At 55.4% G+C, this 14,880-nt stretch overlaps 1 protein-coding gene across 1 annotated transcript in view; it reads left to right on the top strand.

The window, feature by feature from the left end:
• Window positions 1-4,474: 4,474 nt before the first annotated feature.
• The window catches only part of LOC140388613 (monoglyceride lipase-like), a 160,807-nt gene continuing 150,401 nt past the window's right edge, over window positions 4,475-14,880 (top strand). Inside the window, exon 1 of the mRNA XM_072473054.1 lies at window positions 4,475-4,739. Coding sequence (XP_072329155.1) covers window positions 4,711-4,739 — 29 coding nt within the window. The 5' untranslated portion in view covers window positions 4,475-4,710. The remainder of the gene's footprint in view (window positions 4,740-14,880) is intronic.

The following is a 14,880-nucleotide window of genomic DNA, read 5'->3' as shown; positions in this document are numbered from 1 at the left end:
AAAAAGAGAAACACGTTAACATTGTTGCACAACAATTCAGTGAGTCCAATGTGCAAACAGGCTCATAAGTCCAGCCTGGTAGGTGGGCGACGAATTCGGGTTGACCACCTCAAGGGTGGGTCAGGATCCACCGGCTGAGGAATGGGCCTGGCCATGGGCGAGAGAGGAATGGGCAGAGTGGCAGGAAGCTCCACGAAGTCGACATCAGGGACAACAGGAGGACGTGGCAGTACTGGAGCATGGTCGGGTTCAGGAACATGAATGGACGGCACAGTGGTCCTGAGGGCGCGACCCATCAACAGCTGGGCTGGCGAGAGGCCTGTGGGCAGTGGGGCCGAGCGATAGGCCAGCAGGGCTAAACAGAAGTCAGATCAGGCATCAGCAGCCTTGCAGAGGAGCCGCTTCACGATGTGGACGCCCTTTTCCGCCTTGCCATTCGACTGGGGATGCAAAGGGTTGGACGTCACGTGTGTGAAGTTGTATGAAGTGGCAAAAGAAGACCATTCTTGGCTCGCAAAACAGGGCCCATTGTCCGACATGACAGTGAGCGGAATGCCATGGCGAGCGAAGGTTTCTTTGCATGCTCTGATGACAGCTGATGATGTCACGTCATGCAGGCGTATGACCTCCGGATAATTGGAAAAATAGTGAATCAGAATGACATAGTCCCTGCCGAGCGCATGAAAAAGGTCCACGCCCACCTTCGCCCAGGGGGACGTTACCAACTCATGGGGCTGAAGCGTCTCAGGGGGTTGCGCCGGCTGAAACCTTTGGCAGGCGGGGCAGTTGAGCACCATGTTGGCGATGTCGTCGCTGATGCCCGGCCAGTACACAGCTTCTCAGGCTCTCCGCCTGCACTTTTCAACCCCGAGATGGCCTTCGTGCAATTGTTCGAGGACAAGCCGGTGCATGCTGTGTGGGATCACAATCCGGTCCAACTTTAGGAGGACACCATCAATGACGGCCAAGTCATCCCGGACATTGTAGAATTATGGGCACTGCCCCTTGAGCCACCCTTCAGTCATGTGGCGCATCACACGTTGTAGAAGGGGGTCAGCCGCAGTCTCACGGCGAATATGGGCCAGACTTGCATCATCAGCTGGCAGATTGGTTGATGTGAAGGCCACATGCGCTTCGACCTGACAGACGAACCCCCCCCCCCCAGATTCGTGCAGTGTGCTCACTGCTCTGGACAGGGCATCCGCGATGATGAGGTCCTTTCCCGGGGTGTAGACAAGTTGGAAGTCGTACCTCCGGAGCTTGAGCAAAATGCGCTGGAGGAGAGGGGTCATCTCATTGAGGTCCTTTTGTATGATGCCGACTAGGGGGCGATGGTCGGTCTCCACGGTGAACTGAGGAAGACCATACACATAGTCGTGGAATTTATCTATGCCAGTTAACAAACCCAGGCACTCCTTCTCAATCTGCGCATAGCGCTGTTCTGTGGGGGTCATGGCCCGCGAGGCATAGGCGACCGGGGCCCATGATGCAGTGTCGTCCCGTTGCAGGAGTATCGCCCCAATGCCGGACTGGCTGGCATCAGTCGAGATCTTTGTGTCTCGAGTAGTGTCGAAGAACGCCAATACCGGGGCGGTGGTGAGCTTGATCTTGAGCTCCTCCCATTCCTTCTGGTGTGCGGGCAGCCACTGGAACTCCGTGGTCTTCTTCACCAGGTGGCGAAGAGCCGTTGTGTGGGAGGCAAGGTTGGGAATGAACTTCCCCAGGAAGTTGACCATGCCTGGGAAGCGTAGCACTGCTTTCTTGTCTGCCGGCTGCGGCATGGCTGCAATAGCTGTCGGCATCCGGACGCACCCCTGACCGGGATATGTGGTCCCCCAGAAACTTTAGCTCAGTTTGGCCAAAGGAACACTTGGCTCGGTTGAGGCGCAGGCCGTGATCTCGTATCCGTGCAAAGACACGCTGAGACGACTGATGTGCTCCCGTGGTGTGGCGGACCAGATGATGACGTCGTCAACATAGACGCGTACCCCTTTGATGCCCTCCATCATCTGTTCCATGATGTGATGAAACACCTCGGACGTGCCTTCTGGAGACAGAGTGTGTACCCGCTGAACGAGGTGGAGGATCTTGCATGCCTGTGCGCCTAGCAGAGAGTCTTTCGAGGATCCAACTATCTCAAAGGACAGTGTGGCTGTGTATGCATTGTGTGTAATCTCGAACTGGCAAGACCCCATGGCCGGGATAACATTACCGTTGTAATCGACCAACTGACAGTTGGCCGAATCGGTGGTTTGACCTTAAAGGCGTAGAAGGCTGACCATGCAATGAGATGGCGGAGGCACCAGTGTCTAAGCGGAATGTGATTGGTGATAGGTTGACCGTTAGGGTGGCACACCATTCATCGCCCGGATTAACGCTGTGCACTGGCATCGGCTGGTGGGTCCTATTTGGGGACATCCGATTTCTGTCTATTACCGCAACGCGGAAGGCTTCCCGGTCATCGGTATCATCGGTCTGTACGTCGTCAGGGTATGACTCGGTGTATGGAGGCTGAATGGCCCGCACGTCCCTGCGAGGCTGGCGGAATTGGGGAGCATTGGCAGGTTGAGCTACTCGGCAGCAGGCAGCGTAGTGGCCCATCTTGCCACAGCGGAGGCATTGTCGAGTTTTGGCCGGACATTGCCGCTGTAAATGTGCGGATCCACAGTTGCCGCACGTCGTGACGTCATGGCATTCGTTGCGCCACTGCGCATGCGCAGTTCGGTCCTGCGTAGAGCGCGCCTGCGCGTCACATCCCTCTACGCCGACGTCCCCTCTTTTGGCGCGTACAAGCGCGGGAGGCCTTGGAAAACGCGCGAAATGGCCGCCCTCGTCCGGGCCGCGGGCCGGGAGGAACTTGATCGACTGGACCCGCTCGGCCTCGTAGGACCCCTGCCGTGCCAATTCGGCTGCCTGGAATTGGGAGTACCGGCTGGTCGCGTTCTCATGGAGGACGCAGGTTTCGATGGCGGTGGCTAGGGTGAGGCTCTTTATTTTGAGGAGCTGCTGGCATAGGGTGTCCGAGGTGACCCCAAAAACTATCTGGTCCCGAATCATGGAATCGGAGGTGGCCTCATAGCCGCAGGACTGAGCGAGGATACGGAGGTGTGTCAAAAAGGATTGAAAAGGCTCATCCTTACGCTGCAGGCGCTGCTGGAAGAGGTACCTCTCAAAGCTCTCATTCACTTCCACGCTCAATGTTGCTCAAGTTTTAGAAGGACCGTCTTGTACTTCGTCTTGTCCTCGCCTTCCGCGAACGCCAGGGAATTGTAGATGTGGATGGCGTGTTGCCCCGCCGTGGAGAGGAGGAGGGCGATCTTCCTGGTGTCCGATGCATTCTCCCTGTCTGTGGCTTCTAGGAAGAGCTGGAAGCGCTGTTTAAACAGCTTCCAGTTGACGCCGAGATTTCCAGCCATTTGGAGCGGCTGCGGCGGGCTGGTGGTGTCCATGGCGCAGGATGGCGGATTTCTGAAGAGGTGCAGGTAGGTCTCACAGTCGCTGGTGAGTTTCCAGTCCTGGTACCATATCGTGTTGGGTGTTCCGATACACAAACAAACCAACACGGTTGTAGATGGTACAACTCTGTTTTATTATTCTGTACAATAATAACTATTAACTTCTGGCTGTGGTTCGTGCTTCACCAGCTAACCTGTGGACCCAGCCCTAGCACTATCTTAGTGAGGCACTCAGCACATGGTGTATGTCTGAGTGGTGCGCTGTGAGCTCTGTGCTCTGAGACATCTGCTGGAATGAGCGGGAACTGTGGTGTTCCCTGTTTTATAGTGCGTGTGCTCTCACTGGTGATTGGCTGTGATGTTGCGTGTGTGTTGATTGGTCCGTCGACCTGTCCATCAGTGTGTGTGTGTGATTGCACCATGATATGTTAATATGGATATCATGACAGCGTCGACGTGGGTGGACCAGGACAGATTGTTGGTGATGTGCACACATAGGAATTTGACGCTGTCAACCATCGCCACCTCGGAACCATTGATGCAGGCAGGGGTGTGTACAGTACTTTGCTTCCTGAAGTCAATGACCAGCTCTTTAGTTTTGCTGACATTGAGGGAGAGATTGTTGTCGCTGCACCACTCCTCTAGGTTCTCTATCTCCCTCCTGTACTCTGACTCATCGCTGTTCGAGATCCGACCCACTAAGGTCGTGTCATCAGCAAACGTGTGGATGAAGTGGTGCCAAATATTGCCACGCAATTGTGTGTGTATAGGGAGTGTATTAGAGGGCTAAGTACGCAGCCTTGCGGGGCCCCGGTATTGAGGACTATTGTGGAGGAGGTGTTGTTGTTTATCCTTACTGATTGTGGTCTCTGGGTCAGGAAGTCGAGGATCCAGTTGCAGAGGGAGGAGCCAAGTGCTAAGTTTTGGAATTTTGATATGCGCTTAGCTGGTATTATGGCGTTGAAGGCGGAGCTGTAGTTAATAAATAGGAATCTGAAATAGGAATCCTTGTTGTCGAGGTGCTCCAGGGATGAGTGTAGGGCCAGGGAGATGGCATCTGCTGTGGACCGGTTGTGGCGGTATGCGAATTGCAGTGGATCAAGGCATTCTGGGAGTATGGAGTTGATGTGTCTCATGGCCAACCTCTCGAAGCACTTCATAATGCTAGATGTCAAGGCCACCGGACGGTAGTCGCTGAGACACGTTGCCTCGTTCTTCTTTGGCACTGGAACCCATCCAGGCAAGTGTCTTGAAGATGGTGGACTGGCTTTGGGGAGTCAGGAGGTGAGTTACTCGCTACAGGATTCCTAGCCTTTGACCTGCTCTTGTAGCCACAATATCTTACGGCTGATGCAGTTCAATTTCTGGTGTTGAAATTAAATGGTATTGCAGATGTGAGATTCGTCCAGCAGAGGGCATGTCCGCTCCAGTTTTCACAATACCTTCAGTACTCCACCTGTCATCAGCTATCTAACTGAAAAGTAAAACACTGAACGGCTTTCATTGCTGAAGACAGTTCCATGAAGGGACGGCACGGTGAAACAGTGGTTAGCACTGCTGCCTCACGGCGCCAGGGACCCGGGTTCAATTCTGGCCTTGGGTAACAATCTGTGCGGAGTTTGCACGTTCTCCCCGTGTGTGCGTGGGTTTCCTCCGGGTGCTCCGGTTTCCTCCCACAGTCCAAAGACGTGCAGGTTAGGTGGACTGGCCATGTTAAATGACCCTTATCCCTGAGATCGGTCGGTATAATCCACACTCCACTGGGTCCTTATCTTTCTTTAATAGGAGCGAGATGGATGCCTGCATCATTAACTCCGGGAGCGACTCCCACGTTACTGAATTTTCAAACATCTCTGCTAACAAGGTACTGGCTGGTCAGCAAACGTTTTGTAAAATTCCACCGGGAACCATCTGGCCCTGGTACTTTGCCAGTTTGCATTCTCCCTGTAGCTCTGCGGAGCTCCTCAACTCCCAATGGCTCCTCTAACTCCACCCTAGCTTCCTCCTGCACTATGAAACACTCCAATCCCTCCAATATCTCCGCCCTATCCGCCTCATCCCCAGGTATCTCCGACCTGTACAACGTTTTGTAAAACTCCTCAAACGTCCCATTCACCGTGTCCACTGTGGGCATCAACCCACCTCCCCTATCCCGAACCTGAATCTCCCAGGAGGCTTCCTGCTGCCTCAGCTGGCCAGCCAATAAACGACTGGTCTTCTCCCTATATTCATACGTTGCTGCCTTTGTTCCCCGCTGCTGGCGCACCATCTTACCTGTGGACAAAACGCCAAACTGCAGTTTCTTCCTGCTGGCCAGGCCCTCTGGGGTGAGGTCCTACGAATACTTACCATCCACCTCCAAGATCTCATCCAGCAGCCCTTGGCGTTCCTCCCTTGCCTCCATATCAACCTGTGTTTTATGTGAGATGTCTCTTCGGGTATCACGTGGCGCAGGATTCTTTGATACTGCAAGGTAGCCCTTCATGTTCGAGTGTCACAACCAGACATAGCTCCAGCCATTTTAAAAGGTCCAGTTTTTAACATTTTGGAGATATCTGTGTTTATAAAAAGTATACAAGGTGAGGTCTTAGTCCCCTCATAGTCTCCATGACCTGTGATTCTGCAGGTATTTAGATGTATCATAGATGATGCACTATCAATTACCACAAAGACGAGAGTAGTGGAATAATCGAGGCTTTATTGAGCAAAGATGTTGTGCCTCCTGTAGCTGGAACCAGAATGGCTGCAGCTCGGTGAGCACACACATTTATACGCCACCTACTGGGTGGAGCCAGCAGGCAGGAATTTACCCATGTACCTCTACTATACGTGTCTTACCGTAATACATATAATACTGCTAGTGGTGACTACCACATTCACCCCCTATTAAAAAAGAGCCCGGCAGGGGTGGTGGAGGAAAAAAATTTACAAGTTCAGTCTGTCGGGGGCCTTGACCCTCCTCTGCGATCGCCTCAGTCATGGTGGTGATGTGGGCGCCGACTTGGTCACCTGTGACTCCGGGAGCGTGTTGTCCTCGTCTTCGTCACCCCTGAGTGGAACCAGTGGGAGGACGGATCCTCCTGGGGCGGGGGATGCGGTGAGGTTTGCTGGGGGGGAGGGTGAGTAGCACAGGGGTGGATGAGGCAACCGGGAAGGGGGGGGGTGTGATGTCAAGTCGGGGGCCATGGGTGGGGATCCAGTGGGTGCCAGGTCCCGGAGGGAGACTGTGTCCTGGCGCCCGCGGAATGTGCCACGTACGCGTACTGCGGGTTCACGTGTAGGAGGTGGACTCTTTTGACCAAAGGGTCCAACTTATGGGTCCGCACATGCTTGCGAAGGAGGACGGGTCCAGGAACTGTCAGCCATGTTGGGAGCGAGACCGCGGAGGTGGACATCCTGGAGAAGGCAAAGAGACGTTCGTGAGGGGTCTCGTTAGTCGCGGTGCAGAGGAGCGATCGAATGGAGTGGAGCGCGTCGGGGAGGACCTCCTGCCAGCGGGAGGCCAAGAGATTTCTGGACCGTAGGGCCAGCAGGACAGCCTTCCAGACCGTCCCGTTCTCCCTCTCCACCTGCCCGTTTCCCCAGGGGTTGTAGCTGGTCATCCTGCTCGAGGCAATGCCCTTGCTGAGCAGGAACTGATGCAGCTCATCGCTCATAAAAGAGGATCCCCGATCGCTGTGGATGTAGGTGGGGAAACCGAACAGTGTGAAGATGCTGTGGAGGGCTTCAATGACCGTGGCAGAAGTTATATCGGGGCATGGGATGGCAAAAGGGAACAGGGAGCACTCATCGACCACGTTCAGAAAGTACGTGTTGCAGTCGGTGGAGGGGAGGAGCCCTTTGAAGTCCATGCTGAGGCGCTCAAAGGGCGGGAGGCCTTCACCAGGTGTGCTCGATCTGGCCGGTAGAAGTGCGGCTTGCACTCTGCGCAGACCTGGCAGTCTCTGGTGACGGTCCTGACCTCCTCAATGGAGTAGGGCAGATTGAAGGCCTTGACGAAGTGGAAGATCCGGGTGACCCCGGGGTGGCAGAGGTCATAGTGGCGAGCCCGGATTCGGTCCACTTGTGTGCTGGCACATGTACCTGCGGGATAGGGCATCAGGGGCTCGTTGAGCTTCCCGGGGCGATACAAATTCTCGTAATTGTAGGTGGAGAGCTCGATCCTCCACCTGAAGATCTTGTCATTTTTAATCTTGCCTCTCTGTGTGTTATTGAACATGAAGGCAACCGACCGTTGGTCAGTGAGGAGAGTGAATCTCCTGCCGGCCAGGTAATGCCTCCAATGCCGCACAGCTTCCACAATGGCTTGGGACTCCTTTTCGACAGAGGAGTGCCGAATTTTGGAGGCACGGAGAGTGAAGGAAAAGAAGACCACGGGCCTGCCCGCCTGGTTGAGGGTGGCGGCCAGAGCGACGTCCGATGCATCGCTCTCGACCTGAAAAGGGAGGGACTCGTCGACCGCGTGCATCGTGGCCTTGGCGATGTCGGCCTTGATGCGGTTGAAGGCCTGGCGGGCCTCAGCCGCCAGGGGAAAGACTGTGGACTGAATGAGTGGGCGGGCCTTGTCCGAATAATTAGGGACCCACTGGGCATAGTAGGAGAAAAACCCCAGGCATCGTTTCAGGGCATTGGGGCAGTGGGGGAGGGGGAGTTCCATGAGGGGGCGCACGCGGTCGGGGTCGGGACTAGGACTCCATTTTCCACGACATAGCCAAGGATGGCTAAGCGGTTGGTGCGGAACACGCATTTCTCCTTATTGTACGTGAGGTTAAGGAGTTTGGCGGTCTGGAGGAATTTTTGGAGGTTAGCGTTGTGGTCTTGCTGATCGTGGCCGCAGATGATGACATTATCTAGGTATGGAAAGGTGGCCTGCAGTCCGTACTGGTCAACCATTTGGTCCATCTCACGTTGGAAGACCGAGTCCCCATTAGTGACGTCGAAGGGAACCCTAAGGAAATGATAGAGGCGGCCGTCTGCTTCGAACGCAGTGTATTGGCGGTCCTCCGGGCAGATGGGGAGCTGGTGGTAGGCGGACCTCAGGTCCACTGTTGAAAAGACCCGATACTGCGCAACCTGATTGACCATGTCAGATATGCGTGGGAGGGGGTACGCGTCGAGCTGCGTGTACCGATTGATGGTCTGACTGTAGTTAATGACCATCCTGTGCTTCTCCCCAGTCTTTACTACTACCACTTGAGCTCTCCAGGGGCTATTGCTGGCCTCAATGACCCCTTCCCGCAGAAGCCATTGGACCTTCGACCTGATGAAGGCCCTGTCCTGGGCACTGTACCATCTGCTCCTGGTGGCGACAGGTTTTCATTCCGGGGTGAGGTCCGCCGAATTTTAAGGTTAAGCTTTAGAGGTGGCACTGGAAGTCCAGGCCGAGTAACAGGGCAGCGCAGAGGTGGGGGAGGACGTAGAGCCGGAAGTTGCTAAACTCTACGCCTTGGACGGTGAGGGTCGCGATGCAGCACACCCGGATTTCCACGGAATGGGCTCCGGAGGCCAGGGAGATCTTCTGGGTGACGGGGTGTACCGCGAGGGAGCAGCGTCTTACCGTCGTGGGGGTGGGTAAAGCTCTCTGTGCTCCCTGAGTCAAAAAAGCAGGACGTCTCGTGCCCATCGATCTTCACCATCGTTGTTGCGGTCGCGAGGTTGCGGGGCCGGGACTGGTCCAGAGTGATCGAGGCGAGCTGCGGCAGATGCCGGGAGATCCAGGGCTGGTCAACGGTGGTGGATGTAGCCACAGGCGATGAGCGGCCAGACGAGCAGGGACCTGAGGCGCCATCCAAAATGACACCGAAGATGGCGGCGCTCACGGGGCGCACGTGACTTGCGAGGAGGAAAATGGCGGCGCCCCTGGGTCACACGTGGGGGGGTGTGCAGGAACTCTGGGCCTGGTAACAGCGGCGACTGACCGGGCCTGGCAAACAGAAACAAAGTGCCTCTTCTTTCCACAACCGTTGCAGATCGCGCTCCGCGCGGGCAGCGCCGCCGGGGGTGTTTGTTCTGCCCCCAAAATTAGCACTTGGGCCCCCCAGGGTTGGCTGGTTGCCGCGCGGCGCAGGCTTGCGGTGAGCTGGAGTCGGCAGCTGCTGGGGCCCACGATGCCCATGAGGGTGCCGCGCGGTCGGGGGCGTACGACTGGACGTTACGGGAGGCCACTTCTAACGAGTTCGCGAGCTGCCTAGTTCCCGCAAGATCAAGCGTACCCCCTTCCAGTAGCCGCTGGCGGACGTACGCAGACTTCATGCCCGTGACGAAGGCGTCTCAAATTAAAAGTTCTGTGTGCTGGACTGCCGAAACTGCCTGGCAGTCACAGTTCCTATACAGGATGTGCGGGGCATGCCAGAAATCGTCCAGGGACTCCCCGGGGAGTTGCTGTCTCGTGGACAGGAGGTGCCTGGCATATAGTTGATTGACTGGTCGAACGTAATGTCCCTTCAGGAGCTCCATCGCTTCGGAGTAAGTGGGCGCATCCCGGATGAGAGGAAAAATGTCAGGCCTCACCCGTGAATAAAGGACTTGCAGCTTCTGCGAGTCCGAGGGTTCCTCAGCGGATGTTCGGAGGTAGCTTTCGAAGCAGGCTAGCCAGTGGTCAAAGGCGGACGTAGCGTTGGCTGCTTGAGGGCTCAGCTGCAGGCGATCAGGCTTGATGCGAAGTGCCATCGTTTTAAAATCTTTGCTCAATAAATTGATGCACTATCAGTTACCACAAAGACGAGAGTAGTGGAATAATCGAGGCTTTATTGAGCAAAGATGTTGTGCCTCCTGTAGCTGGAACCAGAATGGCTGCAGCTCGGTGAGCACACACATTTATACTCCACCTACTGGGCGGAGCCAGCAGGCAGGCATTCACCTATGTACCTCTACCATACGTGTCTTACCGTAATACATATAATACTGCTAGTGGTGACTACCACATTAGATTCACAGAATCTTACACCACAGTAAACGGTCATTCAGCCCATTTCTCTGATAGCCCTTTGCAGGAGTTGTCTAGTTCCTCAGCTCCGTTTCTCCCTGTAACCCTGTCATCATTTCTTTTCAAATTGCCAATTGAAAGTTGCTGTGGAATTTGACTCCATCGCCCTCGCTGTGATTTTCAGATCTTAACAATCCTCTGTGTGAAATACTTCCTCCTCATTCCCCATTGAGGTCTTTAGCCAAATATTTTAGATTTATGACCTTTGGCTGGTGACCTGCAGGGGGAAGCAGTTTCTCCCTCCTTGCCCGATCAGAAACCCCCTCGTAACTCTGAACACCTCAGTTAAATCTCCCCTTAGTCATCTCTGCTCTAAGGAGGGCAACCTCTCATAGCTCCTCACATAATTGAAGACCCTCATCCCCGGCACCATCCTGGTTAGCTCTCTCTGTATCTGCTCCAAGGCCTTCCCTTCGTAAAGAGTGGCATCTGTACCACGCGGACTGCAGTGGCTCGAGGGGGTTCACCGCCACTCTATGAGGGCAATTAGGGATGGGCAACGAAAACTGACCACATCTGGGGTGGCATCGTGCTATTGCCACTGGATTAGTAACCCAGCGACCCAGGGGAATGCCCTGGGGACCTGAGTTCGAATCCAACCACGGCAGATGGTGAAATTTGAATGCAATGAAGACCCACAATTGCAAGTCCCACGATGACCATGAAACCATCGTCATTAAAACCCATCTGAGTCGTAGGAAATCTGCCACCCTCACATGTGACTCCAGACCCGCTGACTCTCAACTGCCCCTCTGAAATGCCCCAGCAAGCCCCTCAGTTCAAGGGCAATTAGGCACCGAATCCTACGAATGAATTTTAAAAAGTCCCAGGAATTAATTTTTTTAATTTCTCATGTTGCTTCTGGGTCTTTTGTTAATGACCTTAAATCTGTGCCCTCTGGTCATTGACTCTTCCGCGACTGGCACTATCTCGCCTTTATTTACTCGTCTAACCTGTTCGTGATTTAAAAATCTCCTCATAGCCTTCAATTAAAAACAGTAAACAAAATGCTGGATATTTCTTTTGAAATTCATCAATGGGATGTGGGCTTCGCTGGCCGGTCAGCGTTTATTGCCCATCCCTGGGGGGGCATTTAAGAGTCAACCACTTTGCTGTGGGTCTGGAGTCACATGTAGGCCAGACCGGGTAATGACGGCAGATTTCCCTCCCTAAAGGACATTCGTCAACCAGGTGCGTATCTAACGACAATCGACATGGTCATCATTAGACTTTCAATTCCAGATTTTTATTGAATTTAAATTTCACCATCTGCCATGACGTGATTTGAACGCGGTCCCCAGAACATTACCGCGGGTCTCTGGATTCCTAGCTCAATGGCAATAGCACTGCGCCACTGTGTCCCTGGTGAGAGAAACAGGGTTAATGGGCTGGTTTGTCCGATTTTGTGGTTAAGTGCCGGCGTGGGAACTGTGACGTTTTACGATGCCAAAATTGGTGTCAAACCGTCATCAATTCCGGGACCGGTGAGGGACGAGCAGCGGCGCCGAGTAAAACTCCTGGCTCCCGCTCCGAAAACGGCCGGAGAAGGCCAGCTCCGTGGCCGCGCATGTGCACGGCGACGACCTGTGGCGGTCACGCCGTACAGCGTGGCGCTAGCCGTGCGCGGACCCGACCTGCCAGCTAGTGCCCCTCTGCACCCCCCGTCGCCACCCTCGGACCACCCCCCATCTGCCCCCCCCCCCCCCAAGCCCTCGCCGAGTACGCCGTTTTGGAGGGGGCGGAGCATCTGAAACCAGGCGCCGGCCCCGATTCGGTCGTAAAAAGGGATTCCGTGCCCGATCGGCAATTACGATATCGGCGTCGAACAACAGAGAATCCCACCCTAAGTTCCAGGGCGATGCGATCGGTGATGTTCTGATGAAGGTTCATCGCCCTGGAACATCAGGGGCGGGATTCTCCGATGCCGGGTCGGAGAAGCGGCGGGGGGTGGCGTGAATTCCAGCCCCCGCTAGCTGCCCAATTCTCCGGCGCTGGAGTTTTGGCGGGGGCGTGAATCGCGCCGCGCCGGTCGGCGGCTGCTGGCAGCGGCCCCACCGGCGATTCTCCGGCCCGCGATGGGCAGAGCGGCCAGCGTAAATTAGACCTGGTATTTACCGGCGGGACTTGGCTCTGCAGGCGGCCTCCGGGGTACTCGGGGGGGGGGGCGCGGGGGGGATCTGGCCCCGGGGGGTGCCCCCATGGTGGCCTGGCCCGCGATCGGGGCCCACCGACCCGTGGGCGGACCTGTGCAGTGGGGGCACTCTTTTCCCTCTGCACCGACTGCTGTGGACCTCCGCCATGGCCGGTGCGGAGACGAAACCCCCTGCGCAAGCGCTGGGATGACGGCAGCACACGCTGACGCTCCCGCGCATGCGCCAGCTCGCACTGGCTGGCAGAGGCCCTTGGGCGCCGGTTGGCACGTCGCCAAGCCCCTTCCGTGCCGTTTGCCACGGTGCCAACCCCATCGGCGCCGGCCGGGCCCCTGAAGGTGCAGAGGATTCCGCACCTTCCGGGCGGGCCGACGCCGGAGTGGTTCACACCGCTCCTCGGCGCCGGGACCGCCCGCCCCGCCGGGTAGGGGAGAATCCCGCCCCAGCTGTTTCTCGCCCCAAAGTTGCTGCCTGAAATGCTGAGCATTTCCTGCATTTTCTGTTTTTAATTCAGATTTCCGGTGTCTGCGGTATTCTGCTTTTCCTCTCAGAGACCCTCTCAGCCACAAGGAGAGTTTGCCGTCTCTGGATTATCATTTCAGTAGCCTAACCTCCACCTGACCTCGACTAGTATCCAAGTGAGAATTGTTTTTTTCCAAAGCTACAACGATTTGACCTTACCAGTTCACTCCACAGGGCTGGGCCCACTAATGAGCAAGCTTTTAGGATGTTTATAGCGGAACATTACACATCCCTCGCCCCTGTGGCAGAGAAAAGCCAGTCACAGATAATTTAATTGCAATGCTGTGATGGTAAACAAGAAGCCACAAAACAGACGCACACAGCAGCACAGCACCGTCCCACACACTGTTAACAAGTTTCAGATGGAGTTCAGCTAGCAGTAGCTTTGCCTCCAAGTCACAAGGTTCCATGTTCAAGTGTAGCAATCTGGGCGGACACTCCAATGCAGTATTGAGGGAACCCTACACTGTTGAATGAACTGTCTTTCAGATAATTAAATTACGGTTCAATCAGGCGGACATTAAATATCCCATGGCACTATTTAAAGACTCGGGCACGCGCGTGGGTTCCTGTCTCCGCGCCAGCCCCCGGGCAATGCCCAGGGGCTCGGTGCAGAGTAACATAGGCCCCCACGGAACCAGCCCGCCCGCCGATCGGTAGGCCCCGAGAATCCTGGCCTCTATTATTGGGTGCAGTTTCGAAGGATCTATTGAGGTTTATGAAGTCTTGGTAGTTCAGTGGTAACCATTTATTAACTACGATAAGCTATATACATTGGCACAGTAAAGATCCAGGCTAGTAGCTGTCTCCATGCTTGCTTCTACACACAGCTCAGTCCAACACTGCACTGACCTCACTTCAGGAGTGATTTCATGAAAAAATAGGGATATGGTATATTTTAATAAACTTTATAACAAGCTCTCACTCCCATACATGAACCCAGCCCCTCACTCCCACATAGACACACCCAGTATCTCACTCCCACACACACACACAGCCCCTCACTCCCACACACACACACAGCCCCTCACTCCCACACACACACACAGCCCCTCACTCCCACACACACACACAGCCCCTCACTCCCACACACACACACAGCCCCTCACTCCCACACACACACACAGCCCCTCACTCCCACACACACACACAGCCCCTCACTCCCACACACACACACACACACAGCCTCTCACTCCCACACGCACACACACAGCCTCTCACTCCCACACACACACACAGCCCCTCACTCCCACAAACACACACAGCCCCTCACTCCCACAAACACACACAGCCCCTCACTCCCACACACACACACAGCCCCTCGCTCCCACACACACGCACACACACAGCCTCTCACTCCCACACACACACAGCCCCTCACTCCCATACGTAAGCCCAGCCCCTCTCCCCCCCAACGCCCTTTCTCTCTCCCACATACACACACAGCCCCTCACTCCCACATAGACACACCCAGTATCTCACTCCCACACACACACAGCCCCTCACTCCCACACACACACACACACACAGCCTCTCACTCCCACACACACACACAGCCCCTCACTCCCATACGTAAGCCCAGCCCCTCTCCCCCCCCCCCCTCAATGCCCTTTCTCTCTCCCACATACACACACAGCCACTCACTCTCTCTCTCATGGAAATGGGCACTGCCAGGATGCCAGATTGGCACTGCGAGCCTCGTTGAATACCCATGTGTTTCCCGGCGCTGTGAGGGCCGGGAAACACACGGCCAAATGCGCTTGCTATG

The sequence above is a fragment of the Scyliorhinus torazame genome, chromosome 13 (assembly GCF_047496885.1).
Source record: "Scyliorhinus torazame isolate Kashiwa2021f chromosome 13, sScyTor2.1, whole genome shotgun sequence".
NCBI lineage: Eukaryota > Metazoa > Chordata > Chondrichthyes > Carcharhiniformes > Scyliorhinidae > Scyliorhinus > Scyliorhinus torazame.
This window is presented reverse-complemented; position numbering and strand designations above follow the sequence as displayed.